Here is a 25,065-nt window from a genome sequence, read left to right on the forward strand (position 1 = left end):
GTTACGCTTCTTGGAGGATTCCAGAAGTTTCTGCGGTCTACCCGAACATGGCCCAGGAGAAAGGAAGATCGGCGCCCGGAAAGCTGTTCAGGGTCTGCCCTGAATGCCAGCTACAGAATGTGTTCAAGGAGGACGAGCATTCAAAATGTCTCTACTGCCTTCATGAGGACAAAACGCACATGGAGAAGGACTGCGCATTTTGCAGGAACATGTCAGAACGGACCATCAGGGACCGACACCTTCGTCTCTCCAACTGGCTGGAAGGAAGGAGTCCGTCAGGTGAGAAGAAGAAGAAGTCCGAGCGGCGCCCCGGCCAAGCACTGAACGGTCGGGCTCTTCGGCTGCCAGGCAGGGTGTGCCTTCCCCGGCACCATCAACCACAAGCCAACGCTCTGGTTCGGGGAAGAGGAAATCCGAGAACCCGGGTAAGCCTCTGGAGAGGCCCTGATCGATCTCGATGGATTCGGCCGAGGGGGAGCGAGGCGGTGACCCTCCCCCCAAGGTGAAGGCCTCAAGCGCGCCTAAGGCAGTGAAGGCTTTGATTCACCCGGCGAAGGCCTCTATCGAGGGAGTCTACTTGCTTCCGCAGAGGGAAGCCTCTTTCAGACCCATCGAAAGACCCCTGTGAAGACCCCGGCGGAAAAAGAGGGGGGGCCGGTGGCCATTGTGGACACGGACACAACATCCCAGGAGGAGCTGGCAGAAGTCCTAGAGGGCCTCGATGAGGGCGTCGAAGAGGCCCGTCCCCACGGGAGGGATCCCGACGAGGGTGACGATGAGAGTGACGGCGGCACTGGCGAGGGTCCTAGTCAGCCGTCGCTTCCGGAGCCGCAGGATAACTCGGCAGCCATTTTGTTGACAATACAATCCTTATGTTCAGAGATAAGGACGAGATTGCCCTTACCACCAACAGAGGACCCGGTACCAGGTCCGACAGAGGAACCAGAGCCGGTCCCGACGGGAAGCCCCCTGAACAAGAGAAGACGGATCCACCCAGCCCCGCCTTCTCAGCCTGCTCGGCCTTTACCCACGTCCCCCGTCCCTGGGGATGACACGGGAACAGACACGGCCACGACGGGTACCGACGACGACGGCGGTGACGGCGGGACGGAGCTCCCATCACAAGCCCGGGCCTCCCCGTCCGATGAGATCGGATCTTTCCATGCAATGATCGCCAGGGCATCCAAGCTTTTTCAGCTCTGCCCAGAAGAGAAGAAGGAAGGTTTCCTTTACCAACAGCGCAAGGCCAGGAGGAAGTCGGTCCTCGCCGTGCCTCTGCTGGATGACATCTGTGACGAGGGTCTCACCCTTCTCAATAACCCGTCTACGACGCCTGCCAAGAAGGATCGGTACGAGAAGAAGTACCGGGTCCCCGATGCGGCACCTTTGTGCCTTAGGGTACAACCTACCCCGGACTCGGTCGTCTCAGCGGCGGCCAAGAAGAAAGCGGGGGGGCATCGGTCTCAACATCAACTTCCCCGCCGGACGGCGAAGGGAAGAACCTGGACGCAATGGGACGAGTTATCTCGTCGGCGGCAACAACGATTAAGGCGGCCAACGCCCTCGCGATCATGGCCCGCTACTACAGGGAGTTATGGTACAGGGAGTTATGGTACAAGGTCGCCCCCCCTGTTGGACTTCCTACTGGATGGCCGAGGCCCTGGAGATCTTGCAAGAAGGCGAAGTGGCGTCGGACCACGCCATTACGGTGGCAACCGACATTGCCGACACCGGTTTCCGCCAGCTAGGCAACAGCGTTTGCCTTAGACGACGAGGTTGGCTCAAGGCGACGTATTTCCGCCAGGATGTGCAAGCCAAGGTGCTGGACATGCCGTTCAACGGGAACAACCTGTTTTGGAAAACGGTGGATGAGTCCCTCCAAGCCATCAAGGCAGACACAGAGACCGCTAGGGCCCTAGGCGTTCTCCGGCAACGGAGGCCGTCCTTTTGGAGCGCCGGAGGCAAGCAGGGTGCCTCCAAGGGATTCGGCGGTGGCTCCTCTACGTACCGCCAAGCGGCCCGCTCCTCGTCGCAGGAAGCCTATAGAGGACGAGGCAAGTCAGGGGGCCCCCGCCGTCATCGCCAGGGAGGCCAAGGTGGCAAGGTGTCCGCCAAGCAAGATTGAACCGACAGCGGGGTCGGGCCCCCACCGAAGCACCCCAGTGGGAGGCCGGCTGGCGAAGCTCGTCAACGTGTGGGAGTCCATCTCCACCGACCGTTGGGTGCTGGATGCCCTGGCCCAGGGGCACGCCCTCGAATTTCTAAAAGTGCCCCCGTATTCCACCCGTGGTCAGGAAGGAAAATCACGTCCCTCAACTACTCTTGGAGGTGAGGGCGTTGCTCAGGAAAGGTGCCATCGAGCTCGTCCCAAAGAGGCTCCGGGGCTCCGGAGTATACTCAAGGTACTTCCTAGTAAAAAAGAAGACCAGAGGATGGCGCCCCATCCTGGACCTGCGACGGCTGAACAAATACATCAAGGCACAGAAATTCTGGATGGTCACCCTCCAGCACGTGCTGGGACAACTGGAGGAGGGCGATTTCCTGTTGTCGTTAGATTTGGAGGATGCGTACTTCCACATACCCATTCTGAAAGGTCACTGAAAGTTCCTGAGGTTCGTGGTCCAAGGACGGCACTACCAGTTCAAGGCCCTCCCGTTCGGATTGAAGTCGGCACCCAGGGTGTTCACCAAGTGCCTCCACCGGTGGCGGCGCGGCTGCGCCTGCAGGGGATCCACGTCTACCCCTACCTGGACGACTGGCTCATCCGAGCAGGGACAAGGGAGCTCACCGTGGATCACACAGCAAAGACGACAACACCACCACGATGTTCTACATCCGGAAGCAGTGTCATGATCTCTGCTTCCAAAAGGTCAGGGTCTTCCCAACTCCCTTGGAAGCAGATCCATAACCCAGGTTCCGAGTGCCAACCAGTCCCAATTGGGACCTTTTGGACCCAGTCCTGGCGCCAGTGGCACCAGGCTCATAAATATGCCCAGTCCCAGCGCTGGAAGCGCCGGGCTCATAATGCTTGGGTAGACTTACCTGCAGCAGACCATGCTGCTTACTTGCCTGCCAGTTGAGCCTCTGATCCTCTTCTGTTTGGAACTACTTTTCCTGTTGGGTGGGGCAGGAGCCACTCCCTAGATTCAGAACACTGGAACTCTTCTGGAAGGCAGGAACTCTTTTCTTACCTAGGCGTGGCTGTGGAAGGAGACACCTAAGCACTACAGGAGGCTATTTAAACCACACCCGATGGATGAAACTTGCTTTGCGTTATTCTGCATCCTCTGCAGCAGAACGCTCATCGTGTCTTCTGCATCTGATCCTGGGCCTAAGGAAAAAGGCTTACCATCCTGAATCCAGTCTTCAGCAACACCTATAAAGACAAGAAAGAACAGGTTAGCATTACGGTCTTCAGTGACAGCTCTTCACTTACCTGGTCCATCGGCTGTCACCAACGCCTCGCGCTGCATTCCGGCATCTGAAAGACAAAGGCTTACCTACTCTTCGTGCGCTCCGGAGGTCTTCACACTGCATTCCGGCATCTGAAAGACAAAAGCTTACCAACTCTTCGCACGCTCCGGAGGCCTTCGGCGCTGCATCCCGCATCTGAAAGACAAAACAAGGTGCGTTTAAAGACATTGGGGAACTTTAATACTCACGTGCCATTACTCCTTTCCACATCTAACCCAGTGGGTATTCCGGCACCCTGCAGCCGCTCCGAACTTGTACCTGCAAAATAAAAAGACAGTTAAAGCGCATCGTGAAGCAGGCAACAAGCTCTTACTTACGTGCTTCCAGGCGCTTCTATTCATCACACGGGCTCCATCTTCAACTCACTTCAGCCCGTCATCCGCCATCGCCGGAACCCTGCAAAACAAGAAACATCATTACTAAAGACTTTAAAGACATTAGAATTACTCGAAACTTACCGTTCGTGCAGTAAACGACAGACAGCAGTCCTCTGAAGTCAAGAGGCCTGCTCCCCTTATCCAGTGAAGAAACTGGTTACAGCACCCTGCCCCGAGGCAGATGGAGAGCACGGCGTTCACTTACCTAAGGTGAGAGCGTTAACCTTTGGGGTTCTACAGGAGAAGAGAAAGGGAAGAAGAGAGAGACATTCAATAACCCAGTTCCTTAATCCCATATTTTCTATCTGCAGACATCTTACCCTTCAAGTCAGACATACAGTGCACAGAGGTCCAGCCCAAAGAGTCAGCCGTGTGTTACACATCACCTTTGCAGAGACGGTATACGCCCCGCCAAGACCGGCGCCTCTACGGGAATCAGGTGAGCGTTACAAGCAGGGAGGAACCAGATCCCCAGCCGTCTCCAAGGAAGCCCAGGATCTGTGGCATTGGGCCATCGCCCAAGGGATGTTTCTGGTGCCCTTTCATCTGGCAGGGATAAAAAACAACATTGCCGACTCACTCAGCAGGGAGCTGCGCTCGTGCCACGAGTGGGAACTACGTCAGGATCAAGTGTATCGACTCTTCCGACGATGGGGAAAACCCCAGATCAACCTGTTCACGACGGCGACGAACTCCAAGTGCCAGAGGTTCGTCAGCAGGTTTCCGCAGCCGAGGAGCATGGGCGATGCTTTCTCGTTCCCCTGGGAAGGCCTGTTCCTTTATGCGTTCCCTCCGTTGCCGTTGCTGCTCCGACTCGTCAACCAGCTCAAGAGGTCCCGGTGCAGGATGATCCTGGTCGTACCGGCGTGGCCGAGGCAGATCTGGTTCCCAGACCTTCTGGACTTGTCAGCGTCCCCACCAGTCAAGCTGCCGACGGACGCGGATCTTCTCTCCAGAGAAGGAGGCGCCATACTTCATCACGACCCGGAGTTGCTGAACTTGCAGGCCTGGCTCCTGCAGCGCTAGAGCTTGGAGGGTACGATATCCCGGCTGACCGCAGAGAGGTCCTTGCAAAAGCCAGGGGGTCCTCAACTCTCAAGTGCTATGGACATAAGTGGAAGAGGTTCTCCGTCTGGTGCCGTGCACAGAAGATTAACCCTCTACGGATTACGGCCCCTCAAGTGCTGCCGTACCTACTGTCGCTGGCCAAGGCTGGACTGGCTCACGCCTCCATCAAGATACATCTGGCTGCGATCTCCCGATACACCAGAACCACAGGACGGGTGTCCTTGTGGTCCCATCGCCTGGTGAAGGAATTTATGAAGGGACCGTTCCGATCGTTCCCGCCGGTGAAGGCCCCTGCCCCGGCGTGGGAACTCAATGTGGTGCTGACCAGGCTCATGGGGGCGCCATTCGAGCCCCTGCATTCGGCGCCGTTGAAATTCCTGTCGTGGCCGTCCGAGAGCCCACTCGACCAGAGCGATCGCTGCTACCACGTCTTTCTTGTCTGGTGTGCCCCTGCTGGACAGCTGCAGGGCTGCTACGTGGAGGTCGACGCACACCTTCATGAGATTCTACTGCGTCGACCAGAATTCCAGGGAGGAGTCCAGAGTCGACCAGGCAGTGCTGCGCAACCTGTTGGCTTAAGGTGAGCCTGGTGGGGAGGTAAGATATCCTTAATGTTGAGTTTTATGTAATGCTTAATGTTGAGCCTTGCCACCTCCCGTGGTTGTGCATGTGTACTGCTATGTATTTTTATATTCATGAGCATGTGAATCCATGCCAGACCCCATGCTGGAGAAGGAACAAGTTACTTACCTGTAACTGTTGTTCTCCAGCATGGGTCTGGCATGGATTCACATGCGAACCCTCCCTCCTGCCCCTCTACGGCTCTTCACTTGGTCATACTGCCACTTTGCGTGCTACCAAATCTGAAGATGGCTGCCAGAGGCTGGGCTTAAGGAGAGGGCAGTCATTGGCTGTGGGCAGTATGACCCAGAGACCAGTGATTGGTTACTACTGAGAAAGACAGATCAGAAACGAAACTGATACTGATTTTTTCTTTACTGAGGATTCCCAGCCTGACGACGGGGAATATTCATGAGCATGTGAATCCATGCCAGACCCATGCTGGAGAACAACAGTTACAGGTAAGTAACTTGTTCCTTATATCAGAATGAATGGCAGGGGATTGGCCTATGCAATATTGTTTAGCATGTTGCTACATAGACCCTCTGATTGGTTGGCATGATTTCCCAACCTTGGACTTTCGGCTCGTTAGCAGAAAGTATGCAAAACGAAACTCAGGTGCTGAAAGTAACGTCCGACTACTCCCCACTTTCCCAATTAGTCCATCTCTCATCGGTCCGGCCCTAAGCCAAGGCTTCTCCTTTGTAGTTGACCTTGCAGCCTGTTCTCTATTGGGAGTTTTAAGGTAGGGTGGGTACTTCATTATCTGAATCTGGAACTTGATAAATAGCCCTTGTTTTCGACATCTGAATCACGTGTGAGGAGACCACAAATGTATACATTTCGACCTTCTATTTACTGCTATTTGTTTCATTTGTGCTGGGGGTCATTACTTCTCTCGGCCTCTAGAGACTTGATCACTCCACCTTGCATAGGCTTTTCGCATCTTTTAATTGTCCAATACTTGGCGTTTGCAGATGTTTTCCTTTTTACTTAATCTAAGAGAAATATGTCTTATGTACATGGCTTATCCCTTTGACTCCCCTCAGACCTTGAAATTATTTCTTGAAATAGCATCCTTGATCCCAGGCCAATAGACTCCTCTTTATTCCACACACAAAGCTGTTTTTTCGAGCGTCTCTGGACTCTGCAGCCCTGTTCTGCCTCTAAGGTAGCTTGATTGGTTTCATTGCGAGCTATGGGTGACGTATCCACCTGCTCCTCTACAGTGCTCTTCTCAGATGTGTAGGGTTTAGGTCCTGATGATGGGGGAGGACCGCCTCCTAAACTGGGTCTGCAGTGTCCTTCTTCTGTGACACTCTTTTACTGTGCCCAGGTGTATATGCTGTCTCATAATGGAGGGAAGGCATAGGACACCATTGGGCTGCTAGGTACCTCCTTTTGTTGTCCTACCCACAGTGCTTTCTGCGTTCTGATGGCTCTCCAGGCTTGTCATTTTCCCTTTTTATATGCTGGATGGGCACAGGTCCTCTTGGTGCTCCATCCCTTTATATGTGCACGGCTCTGCCACATTCCAGCCATGAGCTGGTTCTGCGTGTCCAGATGGCCCTACTGCTTTTTGGATGCAGACTTTAACTTCTGATCTCCCTTCGTGAAAAGGAGCGCCTTTCGAAGTGCTTACTAAGTGCTGTTGGCTGTTTGCTGGTTTACGGGTGAGCGTTGCTTCTAATACATTGTGCCCTGATTTACGTTGTTTTGTATTTTCTGATTCAGATGTCCGTTGCTTACACTCTGACCACGGGCCTGCCGCCAACAAAGGAAATAATGAATCTCCCTAATGATTCTTAACTCGCACTCAAACGTGCAACGCATTCTTTAAATCTTACAAGGAGCGGGAACTCGATGACCGGAGCCCGTGCAATTTCGTTAACAGATATTAGCAAATATTGCTCTCTGGAAATATGGCGAATGCAAAACCGGCTCCTTTAAATTTAAGTCTTCTGCTTCCCGAACAAGGTAAATAAACAAGGCGGCGACATCACGCCTCAAACTATCAACCTTTGCACGCCTCCGGACTCATTAGCGACAGCAGGTTTTTCCTTAGGAGAGGAATTGATGATTAATGCCGCCCCTTCGTTCCAGATTACGGACGAATTGCAAGCGGTGGCACATGTCCATAATCCCTCCTTTGCCTTTTGCAGCGCTGCAATCTCCTGTTAACATGCAAACTAACCCCCTTTCCTCTCCCATAATTTCATCTGAAGCCGCACAGGGTCGACACCTCATTGCTTATCCAGTCTCTGCCCTTCCACTCTTGCATGTTAAGGATTGCAAGACGATGGATGAGGCCCGCCTCCGAATTTAATTTCGAGCAAGCTCTCAGTCACCGGTGATAATTTCGAACTCGGTGCAAGAGTCATTGGCCCTATCAATAATATTCACAAACCCGACGCCTAGGAAAACACGTGCTCTCCCTGCCAATGGCCAATTCCATAGCAACACGTTTACCTTTGGGCATTGAAACTACACTCCAGGCGATGAACTGTACTCGTTAGCGAAATTATAAAAAAAATCTTGATAGAAAACTGAATGACCAGACAAATATATTCTTACAATTGACACTTATGGGGAAAAACAACTGTTTGTACAAGAGATGCTTGCAGGTCGATTAGTGCAAATGAACCTTTTTAAGAAGCGCACTGTGAGCAGGACTCTATAACTATGAACGGATCAGTAACAATGGCTCAGAAAGCCACTATGTCCAAATCTGCCTAAGCAGATCCATTCTGCCTCGCCCTTAAGCTCTCACATTATTGCCTAATAGGAAAATTCATAAAAATAGGAAAAAAATAATAAACATATTGTTCAACAAGATGAATCTCGCGGTTGTTGACACTCAATTGCAAAATATTCCGGCAACCTCAGCACCCGCTGAAAAATTACATTATACAATATTCTCAAAACATAAGGCAACATCTGCTGTAATGCAGAACATTACTAATAAGGAAGAAAAAATCAAGAATATAACCCCTTAACTGCCATGGGTTCCCCCTCACCCCCCCCCCCCCAGTGCCAAGGCCTTTTTTGGCGATTTTGGTATGTCGCCATTCAATCCCTTGTAACTTTTTTGTGACATGAGATATCTCGGCCAAATTTGGCCCCTTTTTTCCCACATGTAGGCGGTCACATGTAGGAATCCTAGTTTGCTTTAGTGGGTGAGAGAAAATAACCAAAAAGGGAGAACATTTTGGGTTTATTCAGAAAATGCCAATAAAATGATCTACAAAGAAGCCTGTTTTTTTTCCTTGCAAGTGCTAGGAACAAATGCTTTACTGTGCTGAATTCTACATTTTCTAGGCTTTCAAGGACCGGTTGAGTTGAAACCAAAAAAACATATTTTGATATGGTTAGCAGCCGTTTTGTGAGAGGTAGGCGATTATGGCCTTTTTTTCCAAAAGGACATGTGTGGACGGAATGGAAGAGAAGGGTAGGAAAGTTGAATGGGAAGACAGAAAGGCATACATTTTTGAAAAGTAGCAAAATTCCAAGTTTAGGAAGGGGTGATTTGCGCAGGTCAGGCAACAAATATGTAGGGAAAAATGTCACAGTTTTGGAAAAAATCGGGAAAATTACAGAAAAAAAGGTATGTGGTGGACATGGTTGGCCCGGTAAGGCAATGGCTTCTGTGAAGTTTGAGAAAAACAATGCTCCGCTACATTCCCCTGACTCTTCATTTATGAAATCACACATTTTTCGTAATGTTTCACAAAACAAGCAGTACTACAAGCCAAAAAAGGAGCCATGGTAAATAGGAGTTTTATGCTTACGGCCTAAACAGACGTACTTGGAATGTGTAAATAAGGAAAAGAAATGTAGTGAGGAAGGGCAAGCATGCATTTTTTGAAAGAGCACAGGCAGACCTTTTGAAGGGTGGGTGACTTGTGCAGGTTACAAAAGTGTATAGTGCCTAAAGCAGTGACTAAGTGTAGGTCGCATTTGGGAAATGGAAGGGTTGTGTGACAAAGGGCAGCAGCAAATGGGTCAAAACGTTATGAAAACCAAACAAATGCAACAAATGTTGTACCTTCCCGCTTGCCCACAGGTGTCTCGACGAAAACGGTACCTCACATGTGTGGGTGCACCTACCTGGGCGCAAAGGGAAAAGGCTAAACCACTGGTAACCCCAAGTCTTTCGGCAGAGCAGATTTTGAGCAATTTTGCTCATATGGACAACCGACACATTTGGGCCTGGGGTGTCGAAGCCACCAAGGAAAACGGGGAACCCCATGCATTTCCGAAAAGAGGACGCCCGTGGGAAACCAGAGGTGTGACTTGAGCGAATCACCCCAGAATGTGTTGCCCACAAACCCCAGAAAAGTCCGAAATTTGGCAAAAAAATCAAACTTTTTGCCCATTTCACTCTGCCGACCCACCGAAACACACCGTCAACACCACATGTCCTACCTTTCCGCATTCCCATAGGTGTCCCGACGAAAACGGTACCTCACATGTGTGGGTGCACATACCCGGGCGCAAAGGGAAAAGGCAAACCGACTGGTAACCTCAAGTCTTTCAGCAGATTCTTCTCATGTGGACACCTACAGATTTGGGCCGAGGGTGACGAAGCCAGCAAGGAAAACCGGGATCCCCACCCATGCACTTCCGAAAAGAAGACACCTGTGGCCACCCCCCCTTTCCACTAGAAACATCCATGGTGGTTAAGTGTCCCCCGACCCACCCAAAACAAGTTATATTGTTTTACTTTTCTTTTTGTTTTGCCCCTTTCCTAGGGGCAGATGGGCACATTCGTGTGCCCATTTGCCCCCAGGGTGGGCAAAACGTACTGCCCCAGGCATTGGGGGCCATTCCGATGTTTTCTTGTGGCCCTCTCCCCCCAGCCTAAATAGATGGGGGGGCATCTCATGTACTCCTTCCTAGGGGCAGATTGCACCACCCTTTCCACTAAAAACATCCTTGGTGGTGTAGTTCCCCCACCCAAAACAAGTTATATATTTTTTTTACTTTTCTTTTTGTTTTGCCCCTTTCCTAGGGGCCGATGGGCACATTAGTGTGCCCATTTGCCTCCAGGGTGGGGAAAACATACTGCCCCAGGCTTGGGAGGGGGGGCTGTGGCAAGATTTCTGATGGCCCTCTCCCCCCACCCCAAATGGATGGGGGGGGCATCTTTTGTAGCCCTCCATGGGTGCAGATAGCAGCAGAAATCAGCCCCCAGGTAGGGCTACATGAGATGCCCCCCCATCCACTTGGGGTGGGGGTCAGGGGGCCACCCCCCTTTATCACAAAATAAATCCTGGTGGTGTAGCCCCCCCCCCAAAAAAAACGAAACCTTTAGGTTTTTGTTTATTTTTTGTTCTGTTTGGGTCCCTTCCCTAGGGGCAGATGGGCACCCATCTTCCCCCAGGGGGCCCAAACCTGCAGCCCAATGCTCGGGGGTTGGGAGTGGCACCAACATTTCTGGTGGCCCCCCCCCCACCTCAAATGGATGGGGGGCATCTCATGTAGCCCTCCCTGAGGGCAGATGGGGGCATAAATCTGCCCCCAGGGAGGGCTACATTAGGTGCCTCGCATCCACTTAGGGTGAGGGGGAGTCACCCCCCTTTCATGCCCTGGGCCCCCCAACCTCCCACCCTCACTGCGAAATATTTGTATTTTGTTTTGTTTGGGGCACCGCCATTGGGGGCAGATGGGCACCCATCTGCCCCCAGGTAGGCCCAAACCTACAGCCCCATGCTTGGGGGGGGGGGTCTGCACCAACATTTCTGGTGGCCCTACATGAGGTTGCCCCCCCATCCACTTGGGGTGGGGGGAGACGGCCACCCCCCTTTCATAACACACAAGTTCCTGGTGGTCTTGTGGCCCCAACCCCCACCCCCCCCCATGAAACTTTTATACATTTCTTTTGTTATTTGGGATCCTTCCCTAAGGGCAGGTTGGCACCAAACTTGCAGCCCCATGCTTTGGGGGGCCTTTCGGATGGCCCTCAACCCAAATGGATGGGGGGCATCTCACGTAGCCCTCTCTGGGGGCAGATGCCCCTTCCTAGTGGCAGAAATCTGCTCCCAGGGAGGGCTTCATGAGGTGCCCCCCCATCCACTTAGGGTGGGTCGGGAGAGGGCCACCCCCATTCATTTACCAAAAAATTAATGGTGGCTAGTGGCCCCCCACCCACCCCCAAAACTAGTTTTATTTGTATTATTTTTATTTTTGCCCCCTTCCCTGGGGGCAGATGATCACCCATCTGCCCCCAGGGTATTGGCTCCATGTTTGGGGGCTGGGGGGGGGAGAAGAGGGCTGCTTACAGCCCCACCCAACTTCAGAAACAGATCCCTGGTGGTCTAGTGGTCTAGTGGGCATTGCTGGGCACGGATCGAGCGCTCTGTGCACGATCCACACCCAGCAATGCTCTGCGCCCGATCCGCACCCAGCATAAAAGGTGTTGTTGGAAATGGGAGAGTCTCCCCTTTCCAACAACACCTCCCTCGATCTGAACAGCACAAAGGTGCCGCAGATCGAGGGGGAGAAGGGTGGAGACTCACCTTTTAATTTTCACTGAGGCAGTCATTTTTGGCTGTCGCTGTGAAAATTACTTTCAATTACTATGTGAGGAACCTCCTCCCATAGCCCAGGGGTTAGAATTTAGTTTTGTGTGACCCCTGCTTTGCAGGAATCGCAGAAAACGGAATTCCAAAAAAGGACAAGCTATCTCGTCATTGGCACTACAAACGTAATGTCAAGGACGAGATAGCTCGTCCTTGGCATGTAAGAGGTTAAACAGCTGACTGCTGCCAAGCGATCGAGCTCTCGCCACTTAATCAATTCTTTGTCGCTGCCAAAGAACAACGAACAAGTAGTTAGTGCGGCAGTTACAAAAAAATATGCTAACTTAACTTGCAAAAAGAGCGAATTGTGAAAGAGGCAGTCAGATGCATTGGACGCACTGGACGCACTGCAGACTATGCCAAATCTGGTGTATGAACCCCTAGACAATCTGAGTGTAGTTGAGTCCAACCAGAATATTTAAGCATCTCCACAATTGACGCAATCAAATTGCAATACGATGGACAGGAAGTCTCACTCTCATATCAGAATGAGTATTGCGAATGGGAAGTTCTGCACACTGGAATAAAGGGCAGAAGAAATTGCCAAATTCATTGCATTATTTCTAGTTCGCCCTGTTCAGAGCAACTCCATTGCAATTAATGAACCTATCAAAACCTAAACAGAAATCCACCTGATTACACCAACTTTAGAAACAGAAAATCACATGACAATTCATTCAAGCAAAAAATGAATATTTCGCATGTGAATGAGGTTGATGCACCCAGAGTGAAAAATATACGTTGTACCTCCCGTACCCATCACTACTTGATATTAGAATGCAGAGGTGGTCTATTCCCGGTATACAATCTTAACAGGCCTAGCGTTCTGAATATTCTGGGGGACATTCCACTATTGGAAGACCTCTACTCGGGCAATATTGAGCAGATCGAATTCATAAATGACCGTGACTCGTCTATTGTTAAACTATGGATGTAGTCTGGAATTATGAACATGATCTGGCCGGCTCAGGAGGACATTTACAATTTGGGCTTCCTGTTGAGTCAACATCCAGCATCTAACCAGTCATTTGCTCCTGTTCCGGCTAATAACCACAGCAGCCAATCAAATTTATGGCCCTCAATGAAAGTCTCAAAGGAGCCTGTTTGCAAGCACCTCTCCAATCAGAATGACTGGTAGTGCATGTTCAGTCTTGCGGCCCATCTCACCATTCAGATTAACAACTTGTGTGGAAGAAATCGTTTAGATGTTCTCTAGCCTTGTGGAATACCAGAAGCTACTAACATCTGACATTAACTAAGTTAAACCCTTTACACCTATACAATATAGTAGCCCTGCAGGAGATATGGCTCACAATCCCCCCAATATGGGACAATTATATTCTTTCTCTAATACCAGCAAAAATTCTGGACAAAGATGGCTGATGGCCAGGGTACGGTTTACTGTAAGAGCCTCCTTGGGTTTACGCATCTCCCCATGGGCATCTCCTAACATGTTCCTACAGCTAGTTAAAATTAAAACACCAATGTATACAATAGCACTTGTAAATATATATTGGAATCATGCTAGCATTCAAGAAGACGATTTCCAGGAAGATTTTGAATCTTTATTGGATTTAATTTCCAGTGATACTTCAATACATTAAACAATCTTAGCAGGAGATCTTAACATTAACTGCATTAAAAGACCAACCTCTCAATTAACTAATCTGGTTCAGCGATGGTCGTTAATTATGAAGGAAAGGCAGCTAGTGATGAATGGGTCCGTGCCAGATGATATACCACCATCCAATACCTGGCATAGAGGTGAGCAAGCAGCCCTGATCGATTTATAATTATGTTGATTGAACCTTGTTTACTATAGTAGACTAGTTCCAGGTCAAACCACAGATCCATAGCTATCACAAGATCCTATCGTTGTCATGGTCCTAGACAACCCTAATCAATACATCTAGTGCGTTGTGCGTCCAGGATCTGTCGGTATCAAATGGCAAAAATCGTTTTTGATGGACCCCAAATTTATTACAAGACCTATATATGCAACTAAAATATGCCTCAAATACTCTCTATCCGGATGTAATTTATTCAGAGGGTCTATATGTTGCAGCCTTACAAACATCTAAGATCAAGATGTCTTCTCATTCCAACTCACACACTAAGCATCCCCATGTGTATGATCAGGAACTCGTTAATATAAGAGCAATATATCAGGCTTCTAGCGGTGCCCCGAGCAACCTGCCATTAATAATGAAGAATGCGAAGTTGAAGACATTAAAATCAGGATATAAGAACTGGATCAGTGGTAGGAAAGTCCGGATGATACAAAATGATGTCCTAGATATGCTCCGAGCACTAGCAACTAAAAGCTCTGCCTTAATATGGGAAACAAAAGGGGGGGCTCCAACCACATATACATTTCTTGGCATTTCATTTCTGTTAGAATGCCTATAGTGTTCTTTTAGTTTAGTTAGGTTTACATGCTTCAAATAGTAAGCATATGGGGCCTATTGAACAGGGTCAATAATGACATGCAGATGCCTATTCAAATAAATGCAGTACCGGAGGAAAGCTGGGAAATCTTCTACAAAACCTTATATGCTGCGATTCCCCTGTCCAGCCTGACTGAGGATAACATCTTGCACACACACACGTAGATATTGAATTCGACGTGAAGGATATAGTCTGCCAGATAGCTAAACTGAGTACTTCCAGAGCCGCAGGCCGGACGGTCTCTCCAATGCAATGCTTAAGTCACACCCAGAAGCATGGGCAAGAATCTTATTTACTATATTTAATAAAGTCATACACAGCTGCCAAATTCCACCATCCTGGCGCAAATCGATCATAATGCCCATATATAAAAAAGGAGACCGAGAATTCCCAGATAATTATAGGCCTGTGGCCCTTCTTGATGCTCCGGGTAAGCTATTTGCTAGACGAAAACTCAGAGTTCAATCAATGGACAACTGCAGTGGATTCACAAGATCCGTATCAGACGGTTTTGTTCTGGGCCTAGGAACAACTGTAAATCTGCAAGCACGGCATGCCATTAAACTGCATGAATCTGAGATGAAAAAATCTGTGCACCTAGCCTTTATATAGACTTTCAGGCTGCATTCGATTTTATATCCAGAGAGCTGTTCAGAGACAAATTGTCTAAAGCAGCCTGCCCAGCACATCTTCAGCACTGGATACTTCAGTTTCATTCTAATACGACCGTCCAAGTACGACTATCTCTGGATGGAAAGCTATCAGCCCCCATTTCCACCTTCAGGGGGCAGAAGCAAGGATGCATCTTGGCATCGGCTCTTACTTTTTCATTTCGGACATGAGGCATTGTTTTACTAATATTCTTTGACTGACCAAAGCTCAGTAACCATCCGATCCCCTGGTTGTTTTATGCCGGTGACCTTGTTTTATTGGCTAAAATTCCCAGGTGATTACAATTGCTACTGTCCCAGTTTGCCGCCTATATTGAAGCGAATTTGCTGAAGATGAATCATATTAATAAGTGCGACCGAACAGCAAAGAAAGAGACTCCTTCAATTGGTTTCTCAAGGGGAAATCACTGCAGGTTGTTGATGAATAGAAGTATCTTGGATTTAATACAAGCAATCCTATATCAATTCGGCCCTACCTCTTAGACTTGCAGAAGAAAATTAGAACAGCGACTGCCCAAGCACGCATCCAGCAAGTAAAGTATGGGAAATTTTCCTTGATGCCAGTACTGAGTTTTTATAAAGAAAAGGTCGTTACTACTATCATTAAAGGCGCAGAGTCTTGAACATGGCACCCTGAAAACATTTGGTTGCTCGTTGAGGGATATTTTTGGAAAAACGTATTAAACCTCCCCCAGAGTCTTATCGGTGTGTGTCTTGAGTCAGAAACTAGGCCTTTTTGTCTTTAAACACTTTATACATGTCTTTGTTGCGGTGTTCCCCAGGGTTCGGCTCTGTCCCTGATTCTTTTTAACATCTATATCTTTCTGCTGGTTCGTCTCATCCGCTCCTTTGGGATCAGGTGATACTCCTACGCAGATGATACCCAGTTGCTGATTTGTCTAGATCTGGGTCAGGCTAAGGTATCTGCGTGCCTGCACAAGTGTGTGACTGGCGTTGGAGAGTGGATGAGTCACAACTGGCTGAAACTGAATGGGGACAAAACTGAGGTGCTGGTGGTGGGTTCTCCCCCTAACACTTCACTCTGGATTTCCTTTTTCTGGCCTTCTTCTCTGGGTCCTCTTCCGGTACCATCTCTGAAGGTAAAAAAATATTGGGAGTGATTGTGTCGGCTGATCTCTCCCTGACGGCCCAAGTGTCCTCGGTATGTCAGCAGGGGCACTTTCAGCTCAATATCCTAAGGAAAGTGCTCCATTTGATACAAGTAACACTGCGTCCACCGGTAGTAGCAGCTATGATTCTGAGAGGGCTGGATTACTGCAACTTCCTGTATCTGGCACAACCCAAGGGGCTTGTCAGTAGGCTACAGCGCCTCCAGAATCTGGCAGCTAGCGTGGCTGCAGGGTTCTACGTTATTTCGCTGAACGAAATTTCATCGTGGGACTTTTCATCGCCGACCCTTTCATCGCCAACATTTTTATTTTATTTTTTTTTATTATTTATGGGGGGCTGTGCCCCCCCAAAACCCCCCTTACTTAAATAATCATACCCCAACACGCACAAACAGCCCCCCCCCCCCCTAAAAAAAAATGTAAAAGAAAATGTTGCCGATGAAAGGGTCGGCGATGAAAAGTCCCACGATGAAAAAGTGGTCGACGAAATGCGTGTATACCGGCTGCAGGCACCCTTTATGGATCTCATATATCCCCTGTACTGCGCTCCCTCAACTGGCTTCCTGTGGCACAACATATTCAGTTTAAGGCACTCTGTATTGTGCTCCGGGCTCTGCATGGTCAAGGTGCAGAGTATCTGTGTCAAATTTGAGCGCTATGTTCCCAACCGCCTATTGCGGTTAGCTTCTGCTGGCAGGCTGTGCATACCCTCCTTCCGCCATTCTCGGCTGGGGGTCCGTGCTTTTTCTATCACAGCAGCACAGTTATGAAACAGTCTTGCATCTGCTATGAAACTACTCTCCAATCATCTTGCTTTTCATAAAGCCTTGACGACCCATCTTTTCTGATCCATCAGCTTGAGTCTCTCTTTTGTCTACATGTTCTTGTGGCTCTTTACCTCTTCAGCACCAAGATACCTCCGGGTGACTGTGCGCTATATAAATAGCCAGAACATAACATAACATGTGGAAATTGTTTTCTTTCTATAGAAATGCTTATTGCCTGTGAAGAAGGGCTCTCTGATGAGTATTCTTTCCATTTATATAAATACCACACCACACAAAATGATGCAGTTATGGAAATTGAAGGTGCAAGACACTATGCAACTTTCTGACGTATCTGGGGATCGGTTCAAAACTGACCCAGAAAAAGCTAAGAAAAAATTGTGGCAGTCAGATTGCATCACTACTAGAAATCAATGTATGAAACGACCTTTTTTGCAAGAACATGTGTTACTACCGAAGACGCTGAATATTGTAGAATCATACCTTGGTAGATTTCCAGCTCCGAAATATAGAGACCGATATTTGAGGTTTTGGTTATATGTATGGCCAACTAATGATGTATTAGCAAGGCGTAGTATTATAGACACAGAGAAATATTTGCAGATTTTGCCAGAAACCAGACCAACCAGAGACCATCAGACATTTGCTAACCACATGCCCTTCATTTATATAACATTCTCACTCTTGTTTGCTTTTACTCTTAATCTAGTTTTAAAACTAATGTATTTTATGAATGGATGTTTATGTAAATGGGTCTAATGAAAGGTTGATTTTGTTCAACTAAATCAATAAAAAAAGTAAAGGGGTGCCTGCTTCCTTTGAGGCATGCATCTACCCCAGCGATGAGTTATCGGTGTGTTTTAATAGTGCCTGCTACTGTTGTATCATGAAGTGCTGACTTAACTCGGGATCTTTGAGCAGTTATGCTCCCCCCCCACACCATGTTTTCTATTGGCAGATGGGTTAGATGTTCACTCTTCTGCGTGGCAGGTTGACAAACGCTGTCGTGCAACTGCCTCCATAGAGCAGTCACCTGCTTCTTGACAATCCCCTTTCTGATTTTATCTGTGTGATTAGTCACTTTGCTCTTATCAACCCACTCACAAAATGGTTAAAGGATATTACTGCTGGAATGTGACCTGTGTTGTACAAATCTCCTTGAGGAATAGCTTTTGATTTATTTAATTGGCAGCACAGGTTTCTTAGGTTTCCATCCTTTTCAAAGACCTTTCAGATATAATGGAATCAGTTATATGATCTAAGTTACAACTAATAATATGCTCATTGTATCATGTGAACCCAGTTATGCTACATAAGCAAGTTTTGATGTATTTTATGCAGATGCTCATATTGAAACAAATGTGTTTATGGTAAATACACACAACATAAAATGTGTAACAATACAGCCATTGATTTAAACTACTCTCATTATGTGGGCCATAGCCAGCAATTAATGATGGGATGCATTTGCCGAATTGTCATGTCTGTTAATCTATGGATCAATAATCATACATCCACCAAAGATCAACATCTTTTTCAACCTACTGTATATGAATCACCTTGTGACCATCCAAGACAGAAGGGCTTTTGGTGAAAGTACTGGCAAACCATGATGAACATGCCCCAGTCTCAAATAGAGATGTGTTAGATGCTATGAATTTAATAGACCAAATCCTGGGTGCAAAAACTCACAAGAGCATGGAAATGAGTATGTTGGGGACTTTCCAATGGAAGTGGGTACCAAGAGGATATTTATTATTTAGATAAGGTTGTGTGTTAATATAGTCCCAATTGGTTTCAATAGTCCACTCTTTGGTTTCAATAACGGTCATGTACTCTGCATGCTGACATGCCACTTGCTCTCTACTAGTCCTGCATGTAGTTTGATCTTAGGTATTGTAGAACCATAGAGAATCAGCAGCAAAAGCTTCTCCCTAGCATGGCCTTCTTGCACCCATTCAGCAATGAAATGTGTTGATTTACTGAAAGAAATGCTCACACATATTTGTATGACCATGCAGACCATACCGGAATCCTAGATGTTTAAAAAGTTGCTAAGATGCACGGTATCAGAAATGACTTCTATGTTTAATGTCCAGTTTAAACATGTGCTGACCTGTTATGTGGATTGCCTTGACATGTTCGTTTTATTTGGAAACAAAAGGTAACACGTCTTATTTAAATTATTTGTTCAGACAACTATACAACAATTGAAAGAAGAACTTGCAAAAGGCCCACAGGAAGTTGCTGTTTACGTACAGGAACTGCAAAAACTTCAAAGTTCCCTGAATGGTTTGGATCAGAAAACTCAGGTAAGCATGTATGTCCCAACCACACTGAACATTTTTGACATTATGCCTGCTATGGGTTAAAATTGGCTCCTCTACTGAAGCTTTAATGCAGAGACTGAGGTCATGGGAAGCCACAAAACAGGTGCTAATCCCCACAAGTAATTTGGACATATATACACTTGTGTACAGGCGTGTTATAAATGCCATATCATAATCTATCACTGTGCTGTGAGGGTAAATCATTATTAGGACGCGTGTAACAGGCACTCCTTGTTGTATTAGATTTGTCTGCACCAAATGTGTGTTAGTGCAAGTTGTTTTTATGATGGGTGCTGATTACTTACAGATCTAACAGTTTTACAACCATACTGGCCTCTCACTTCTAAACAAGTATGGTTGTTAGAGTAATGTAGTTGTGGCAGCATAGCAGGTGTGACCTGAATGTTCCTTCGACACTGTGTTGCTTATTTATTAAATGCCAGGTAAGGATACAGAAGTGAAGTGTCCGATTGTTTACTGCATATTTATCTGATGTTACAGCCAAAGGTACTTTAATGTCGTAGGCCCCTTTGTATGCAACAAACCAAAAAAGTATGTATATGTTTTAAGCCAGCATTTCGAGGGGATTGGGTCCTCCGACATATTCCATATCTATGACAGTAATCACCACACATGTACTGCTTCGGAAATTCTTTCGGCGTCTGCGTCCTGCGTCGATGACGTCGATATGCCGTCCTCGAGGACCTCCTCCGACGGCCAACGTCACCAGATGTTATAAATAGGACGCACAACGCCCGTAGCCTCAGTTGTTCCGTTTTTTCCACGAACGTGTTCGCTTCGGAGATCTCGGTGCGCCTCGACTCTTTGGAGTTTCTGTTCTTTCGGTTCTTCACAAACTAACAGGTTCGAAGTGTATCGGGATGTCTTCCTCTTCTTCCACCCCGCATCCGGGCTTCAAGAAGTGTGGGGACTGCGGGTCCAAGATGTCAGTGACGGACTCGCACAACGCCTGCCTCTGGTGCCTCGGGGAGGCCCACAACACGGATGATTGTGTCGACTGCCAGTCGCTTACGTCCAAGGCCTTGCAGGAACGTAAGAAGAAGCCGTTGGTTGGTAAGGTGTCCAAGCCCCGGAAGGCGAAGTCCACTGGGCTTTTGACGAACGATTCGAGTGGCGACTCTCCGCATCGTAGTAGTAAGTCTAGGGGGTCTCGGTCCCGGAGTGGGTCCCGCGACTCCTCTGCCTCTTCGAGGCGCTCCCGGAAGCGCCGTCATCGGTCGACTTCCCCGTCCTCATCCGAGGACTTCGCCCGTCGGCGGGTTTCTTATCCCACCAGGCGTTCCTCTCCGGAGGAATGGCTTCCTTCGGGAAGAAAATGTTGGTGATTCTTGAATCGCAGGGCTCTGGTCTGTCCGCGCCTCCGAGAGGGGTCGGTCGTGACCGTACTGGAGACACCGCTCGTACGCCTTCGGGCTCAGGCGGTCGGCATGATTCGCGGGAAAGGTCCCGCTCGAACAAGGGGAATCGTTCCAGTCATGCCCGTTCCGGGTCCCAGTCCTCGACACGCTCAAGCCCGTGTGCACCTGTGAAGTTTTCGAAGAAGACGTCGACGCCTGTGGCGCCAAGGTCGTCGACGGACTCTCTCGAGGCTCCGCTTCCGAGGAAGTTGTCGATGCCATCGGCGCCCAGGTGGTCGAAGGACACACTCGGGGCTGGGCCCTCGAGGCCGGTGTCAAAGCCGTTGATGCTGTTGGCGCCGCGCTCGACGTTGACGCCGATTCACTCGACGCCTTTCGAGGCTGTGGTGTCGGAGGTACCTCGTGGCACAGGGGATCTCCCTAGAAAAGCTCTGGCCAAGGCAAAACATGTCTTTCTCCCCTATTCAATGCCCACTTTCCAGCCTATGGATTATATTTCCGAGGTGGAAGAGGGTTCGGAAGATGGGTTGGTTCCTGACACGGTACCAGATGAGATTGTGTCTGGTCATAGCCAGATTGAGGACCTGCGTCAGTCACTGCATGACGCCAGTGGTCTGGACACCTCTCCGGAGGTGGAGTTCTGTAGGCCTGAGCCTGGCACCCATGCCGAGTAATCGTACCGGCGCCTTATGTCGTGGGTCACGGACTACTTGGGGTGGTCGGCGCCCCCAGTTGATTTTGTGCAGGATGACCTTACGGATATCCTTGATCAAGGTCCACCCACTGACACGGTACTGCCATTCCATATGGCTCTGCAAAGAAGGGTGGCAGCGGCCTGGACTGCTCCGGAGAGTCTCCCGGCAGTGGGCAAGTCTTTGCCACGAAAATACCGCCCAGCCAGTAGTGAACCCTGCTACTTGACCACGCACCCCACTCCGGAGAGTTTGGTGGTGCAGGCGGCTACAGCCCCAGCAAAGCAGGCGTTGTATCCTACCATCCCTCCTGATAGGGACGACAAACGTTTTGATGGCTGGGCGAAGAAAGTGTTTTCTTCAGGGGGTATGTCTCTTCAGGCGGCCAACTCCGTATGTGCCTTGTCACGTTTCACGCACACTCTGTGGAACTGTATTTCCTTAGCGGCTGAACATATTCCCGAAGGGGACGAACGGGATGGTTTTCTTGCTATTATTCAGTATGGCAAGGATGCCGTGTGTGAGTCCGTTCAGTCGGGTTTGGACACGGCAGACTGTGTCAGCCGTCCATGGCGGCGAGCACCGTAATACGCGTGGTTGAGGAATTCGGGATTTGCTCCTGATGTGCAAGCCAGGCTCCTCAACATGCCCTTTGATGGTGAACATCTGACGAGAGCCTTGAGAGGTTGCAGACCTCCAAAGCTGCAGCAAAGACGTTGGGCGCATGAGTCCGCCAACCTCCGCCTTTTCGTCCTAGGGGACAGCAATGGAGGGGAGGATCCTTTCGTTATTACTCATCCTTTAGTAAAGTGAGAGGAGCTGCAAGTCACAGGGGCAACCGTAAGAGTGCCAGAGGTGGAAAACAAGGTACTCGAGGTGCCAAGGCCGCACGTGCAGTTACCTCTTTGCCCTCAGGCAATGCCGCAGCCGCTTCTGCTCAGTCATGAGGCCCATGCTTCACCGGTTGGGGGAAGGCTGGTGCAGCATCTGGTAGAATGGCGTGCCATTACTTCAGATGTGTGGGTTCTGGAGATCATAGCCCACGGCTACTGTCTTCCTTTCCGGTAGAGGCCTCACGACAATCCACCAGGGAATCTCTCTTTGAAGAGTCCGGATCCGCTCCTTGCGCAGAAAGGCGCCATAGAACTGGTGCCTGTAGCGGAAAGGAATAAGGGATGGTATTCCCCATATTTTTTGATTTCAAAGAAAGACGGGGTTTGAGATCCATCATGGACTTGCGCGGTTTGAACAACTCCTCAGGAAAGACAAGTTCAAGATGGTTACTCTCTCTCAAGTCCTCCAGGCCCATCAACTTCAGGACTGGTTGGTGTCTCTCGACCTCAAGGACGCTTATTTTGTAGTGTGCCGATCCATCCCAAGCACAAGAAGTACCTGAGGTTCGCGACTCGCACTTTCAGTTTCGGGTTCTGCCGTTCGTATTGACCTCCGCCTGAGGGTTTTCACCAAGCTCATGGTGGTGGTGGCAGCGTATCTCAGGAAAGTGGGGATTCACATCTACCCCTACCTGGATGATTGGTTGATCAGGGCGCGCTCTCCCGAGCAAGTCCTGGATCATCTGTCCGTCACCTGCCACTCCCTTCAAAGGCTGGGCTTCTCCCTCAACTTAAAGAAGTCCCACTTGACGCCAACTCAGCGGCTCCAGTACATCGGGGCATTAGAGGAGCCTTAGGTGACGCATTTGTGGTGGAGTGGTCATTCCCACTGCTGTACGCGTTTCTTCCAGTCCCTGTCATCCCGCAAGTGCTGCGGAGGTTACGGAGGTTCGGTTCCCGGATGATCCTCATTGCTCCGGCATGGGCCCGGAGGACGTGGTACCCGGACCTTCTCGACTTATCCATCTGTCTTCCCTCCACGTCGTCTTCCCTACCGAGACGATCTGCTCTCACGGGAGGGGGGGGGTCAGGTTCTCCATCCAGAGGTCAGATCCCTCAACCTTCACGCTTGGTTTCTGAAAGGTTGAGGTATAAGGATTGGGACCTCCCTGTAGACGTGATGGAGGTGTTGCTTTCGGCCAGAAGGCCCGCAACAAAGTCCCTGTACCGTTGCCGTTGGAGAAAGTTCTGCGACTGGTACAGGGTTCAGAATGTGGATCCTTTTTCATGTGACATTCCTGTCGTTCTGTCTCTTTTGCTTTCTTTGGCCCGCAAGGGCCTGCAAGTGGGTACCATTAAAGGTTACCTGGCAGCGCTGTCTATATTTAAGCGCTTGTCTAAGGAGTGTTCTTATTTTAAAATCCCTTTAATTTCTCAGTTTCTGAAAGGGCTCACTAATGTATTCCCTCCGTCACCTTTCCAGCTGCCCGGTTGGGATCTGAACCTTGTTCTCAAGTTTCTAATGGGTGCTCCGGTTGAGTCTTTGCATTCCTGTCCTTTGAGACTGTTAACTCTTAAAACTGTATTTTTAGTTGCGGTCACTTCCGCTCGCAGAGTGAGTGAGTTACAGGCACTTTCAATTAAGCCACCCTTCACTGTGTTTCACAAGGACAGGGTTGTCCTTAGAGTTCCTCCTTCCTTTCTTATTTAAGCCAGAAGGTTATTCTTCCGGCATTTTATCCTCCTCCGCATCCTGGTAAGGACGAGGAGAGGCTCCATTGGCTGGATCCTAGGGGAGCTTTAAGCTTTTATATTTCACGCATGTCCCGGGTCAGAGTGGACAATCAACTCTTTATTGGTTACGCTGGAAGGCGTTTGGGACAAGCTATTACTAAGCAGACTTTGTCTCGATGGATCATCTTGGCAATTTCCGAATGTTACCGCTGGCGGGTAAGGACCCTCCGGTAGGCTTACGGGCCCATTCTACCAGGGGTATGGCTGCCTCTACTGCCCTGCAGAGGGGTGTTCCTATTCGTAACATCTTTGATGCAGCCACCTGGGCTTCGGTCCATACTTTTGTACGTCACTACTCCCTCGATTCTATCCGGGGGCAGGATCTGCCCTTTGGCAAGGCGGACCTTTACTCTGCAATTTCATTGGGCATTCTAAATTTGTACATTCTAAATTCTTTTCCCACCTCCTTATGTTGGTACTGCTTTGGGAGTCTGTCATAGATATGGAATACATCAGAGGACCCAATCCCCTCGAAGAACAAGTTACTCTCTTACCTGGTAACGTTCTTTCGATGGGATGGTCCGACGACGTATTCCATATCGCTCCCTCCCTGCCTACCCTGCTACAGAATTTCTTATGCGATTGCAGCTTACGTTTCCGCAAGGCTTTCTGTGGTCATACTGGCAGAAGATTGGTGCCACACGTTCTGGGAAAAAACTACAACTGAGGCTACGGGCGTCGTGCGTCCTACTTATAACATCTGGTGACGTCGGCCGTCAGAGAAGGTCCTCGAGAATGGCGTATCGACGTCATGGACGCAGACGGCGAAGGATTTTCAGAAGCAGCACAGCTATGGTGATTACTGTCATAGATATGCGGACCATCCCATCGAAAGAACGTTACCAGGTAAGAAAGTAACTTGTTCTTCTTAAACAATGATAA

The 25,065-nt window shown here is 49.1% G+C and overlaps 1 protein-coding gene across 4 annotated transcripts in view; it reads left to right on the forward strand.

Annotated features, from left to right (window-relative positions):
* The window catches only part of EEA1 (early endosome antigen 1), a 1,786,886-nt gene that overhangs the window by 446,002 nt on the left and 1,315,819 nt on the right, over positions 1-25,065 (forward strand). For all 4 annotated transcript variants that reach the window (XM_069629072.1, XM_069629073.1, XM_069629075.1 and 1 more), the window contains one exon: positions 19,351-19,467. In XM_069629072.1, the coding sequence (XP_069485173.1) occupies positions 19,351-19,467 (117 nt within the window). The remainder of the gene's footprint in view (positions 1-19,350; positions 19,468-25,065) is intronic.

Source organism: Ambystoma mexicanum, chromosome 12 (assembly GCF_040938575.1).
Source record: "Ambystoma mexicanum isolate Mex_15411 chromosome 12, UKY_AmexF1_1, whole genome shotgun sequence".
Taxonomy (NCBI): domain Eukaryota; kingdom Metazoa; phylum Chordata; class Amphibia; order Caudata; family Ambystomatidae; genus Ambystoma; species Ambystoma mexicanum.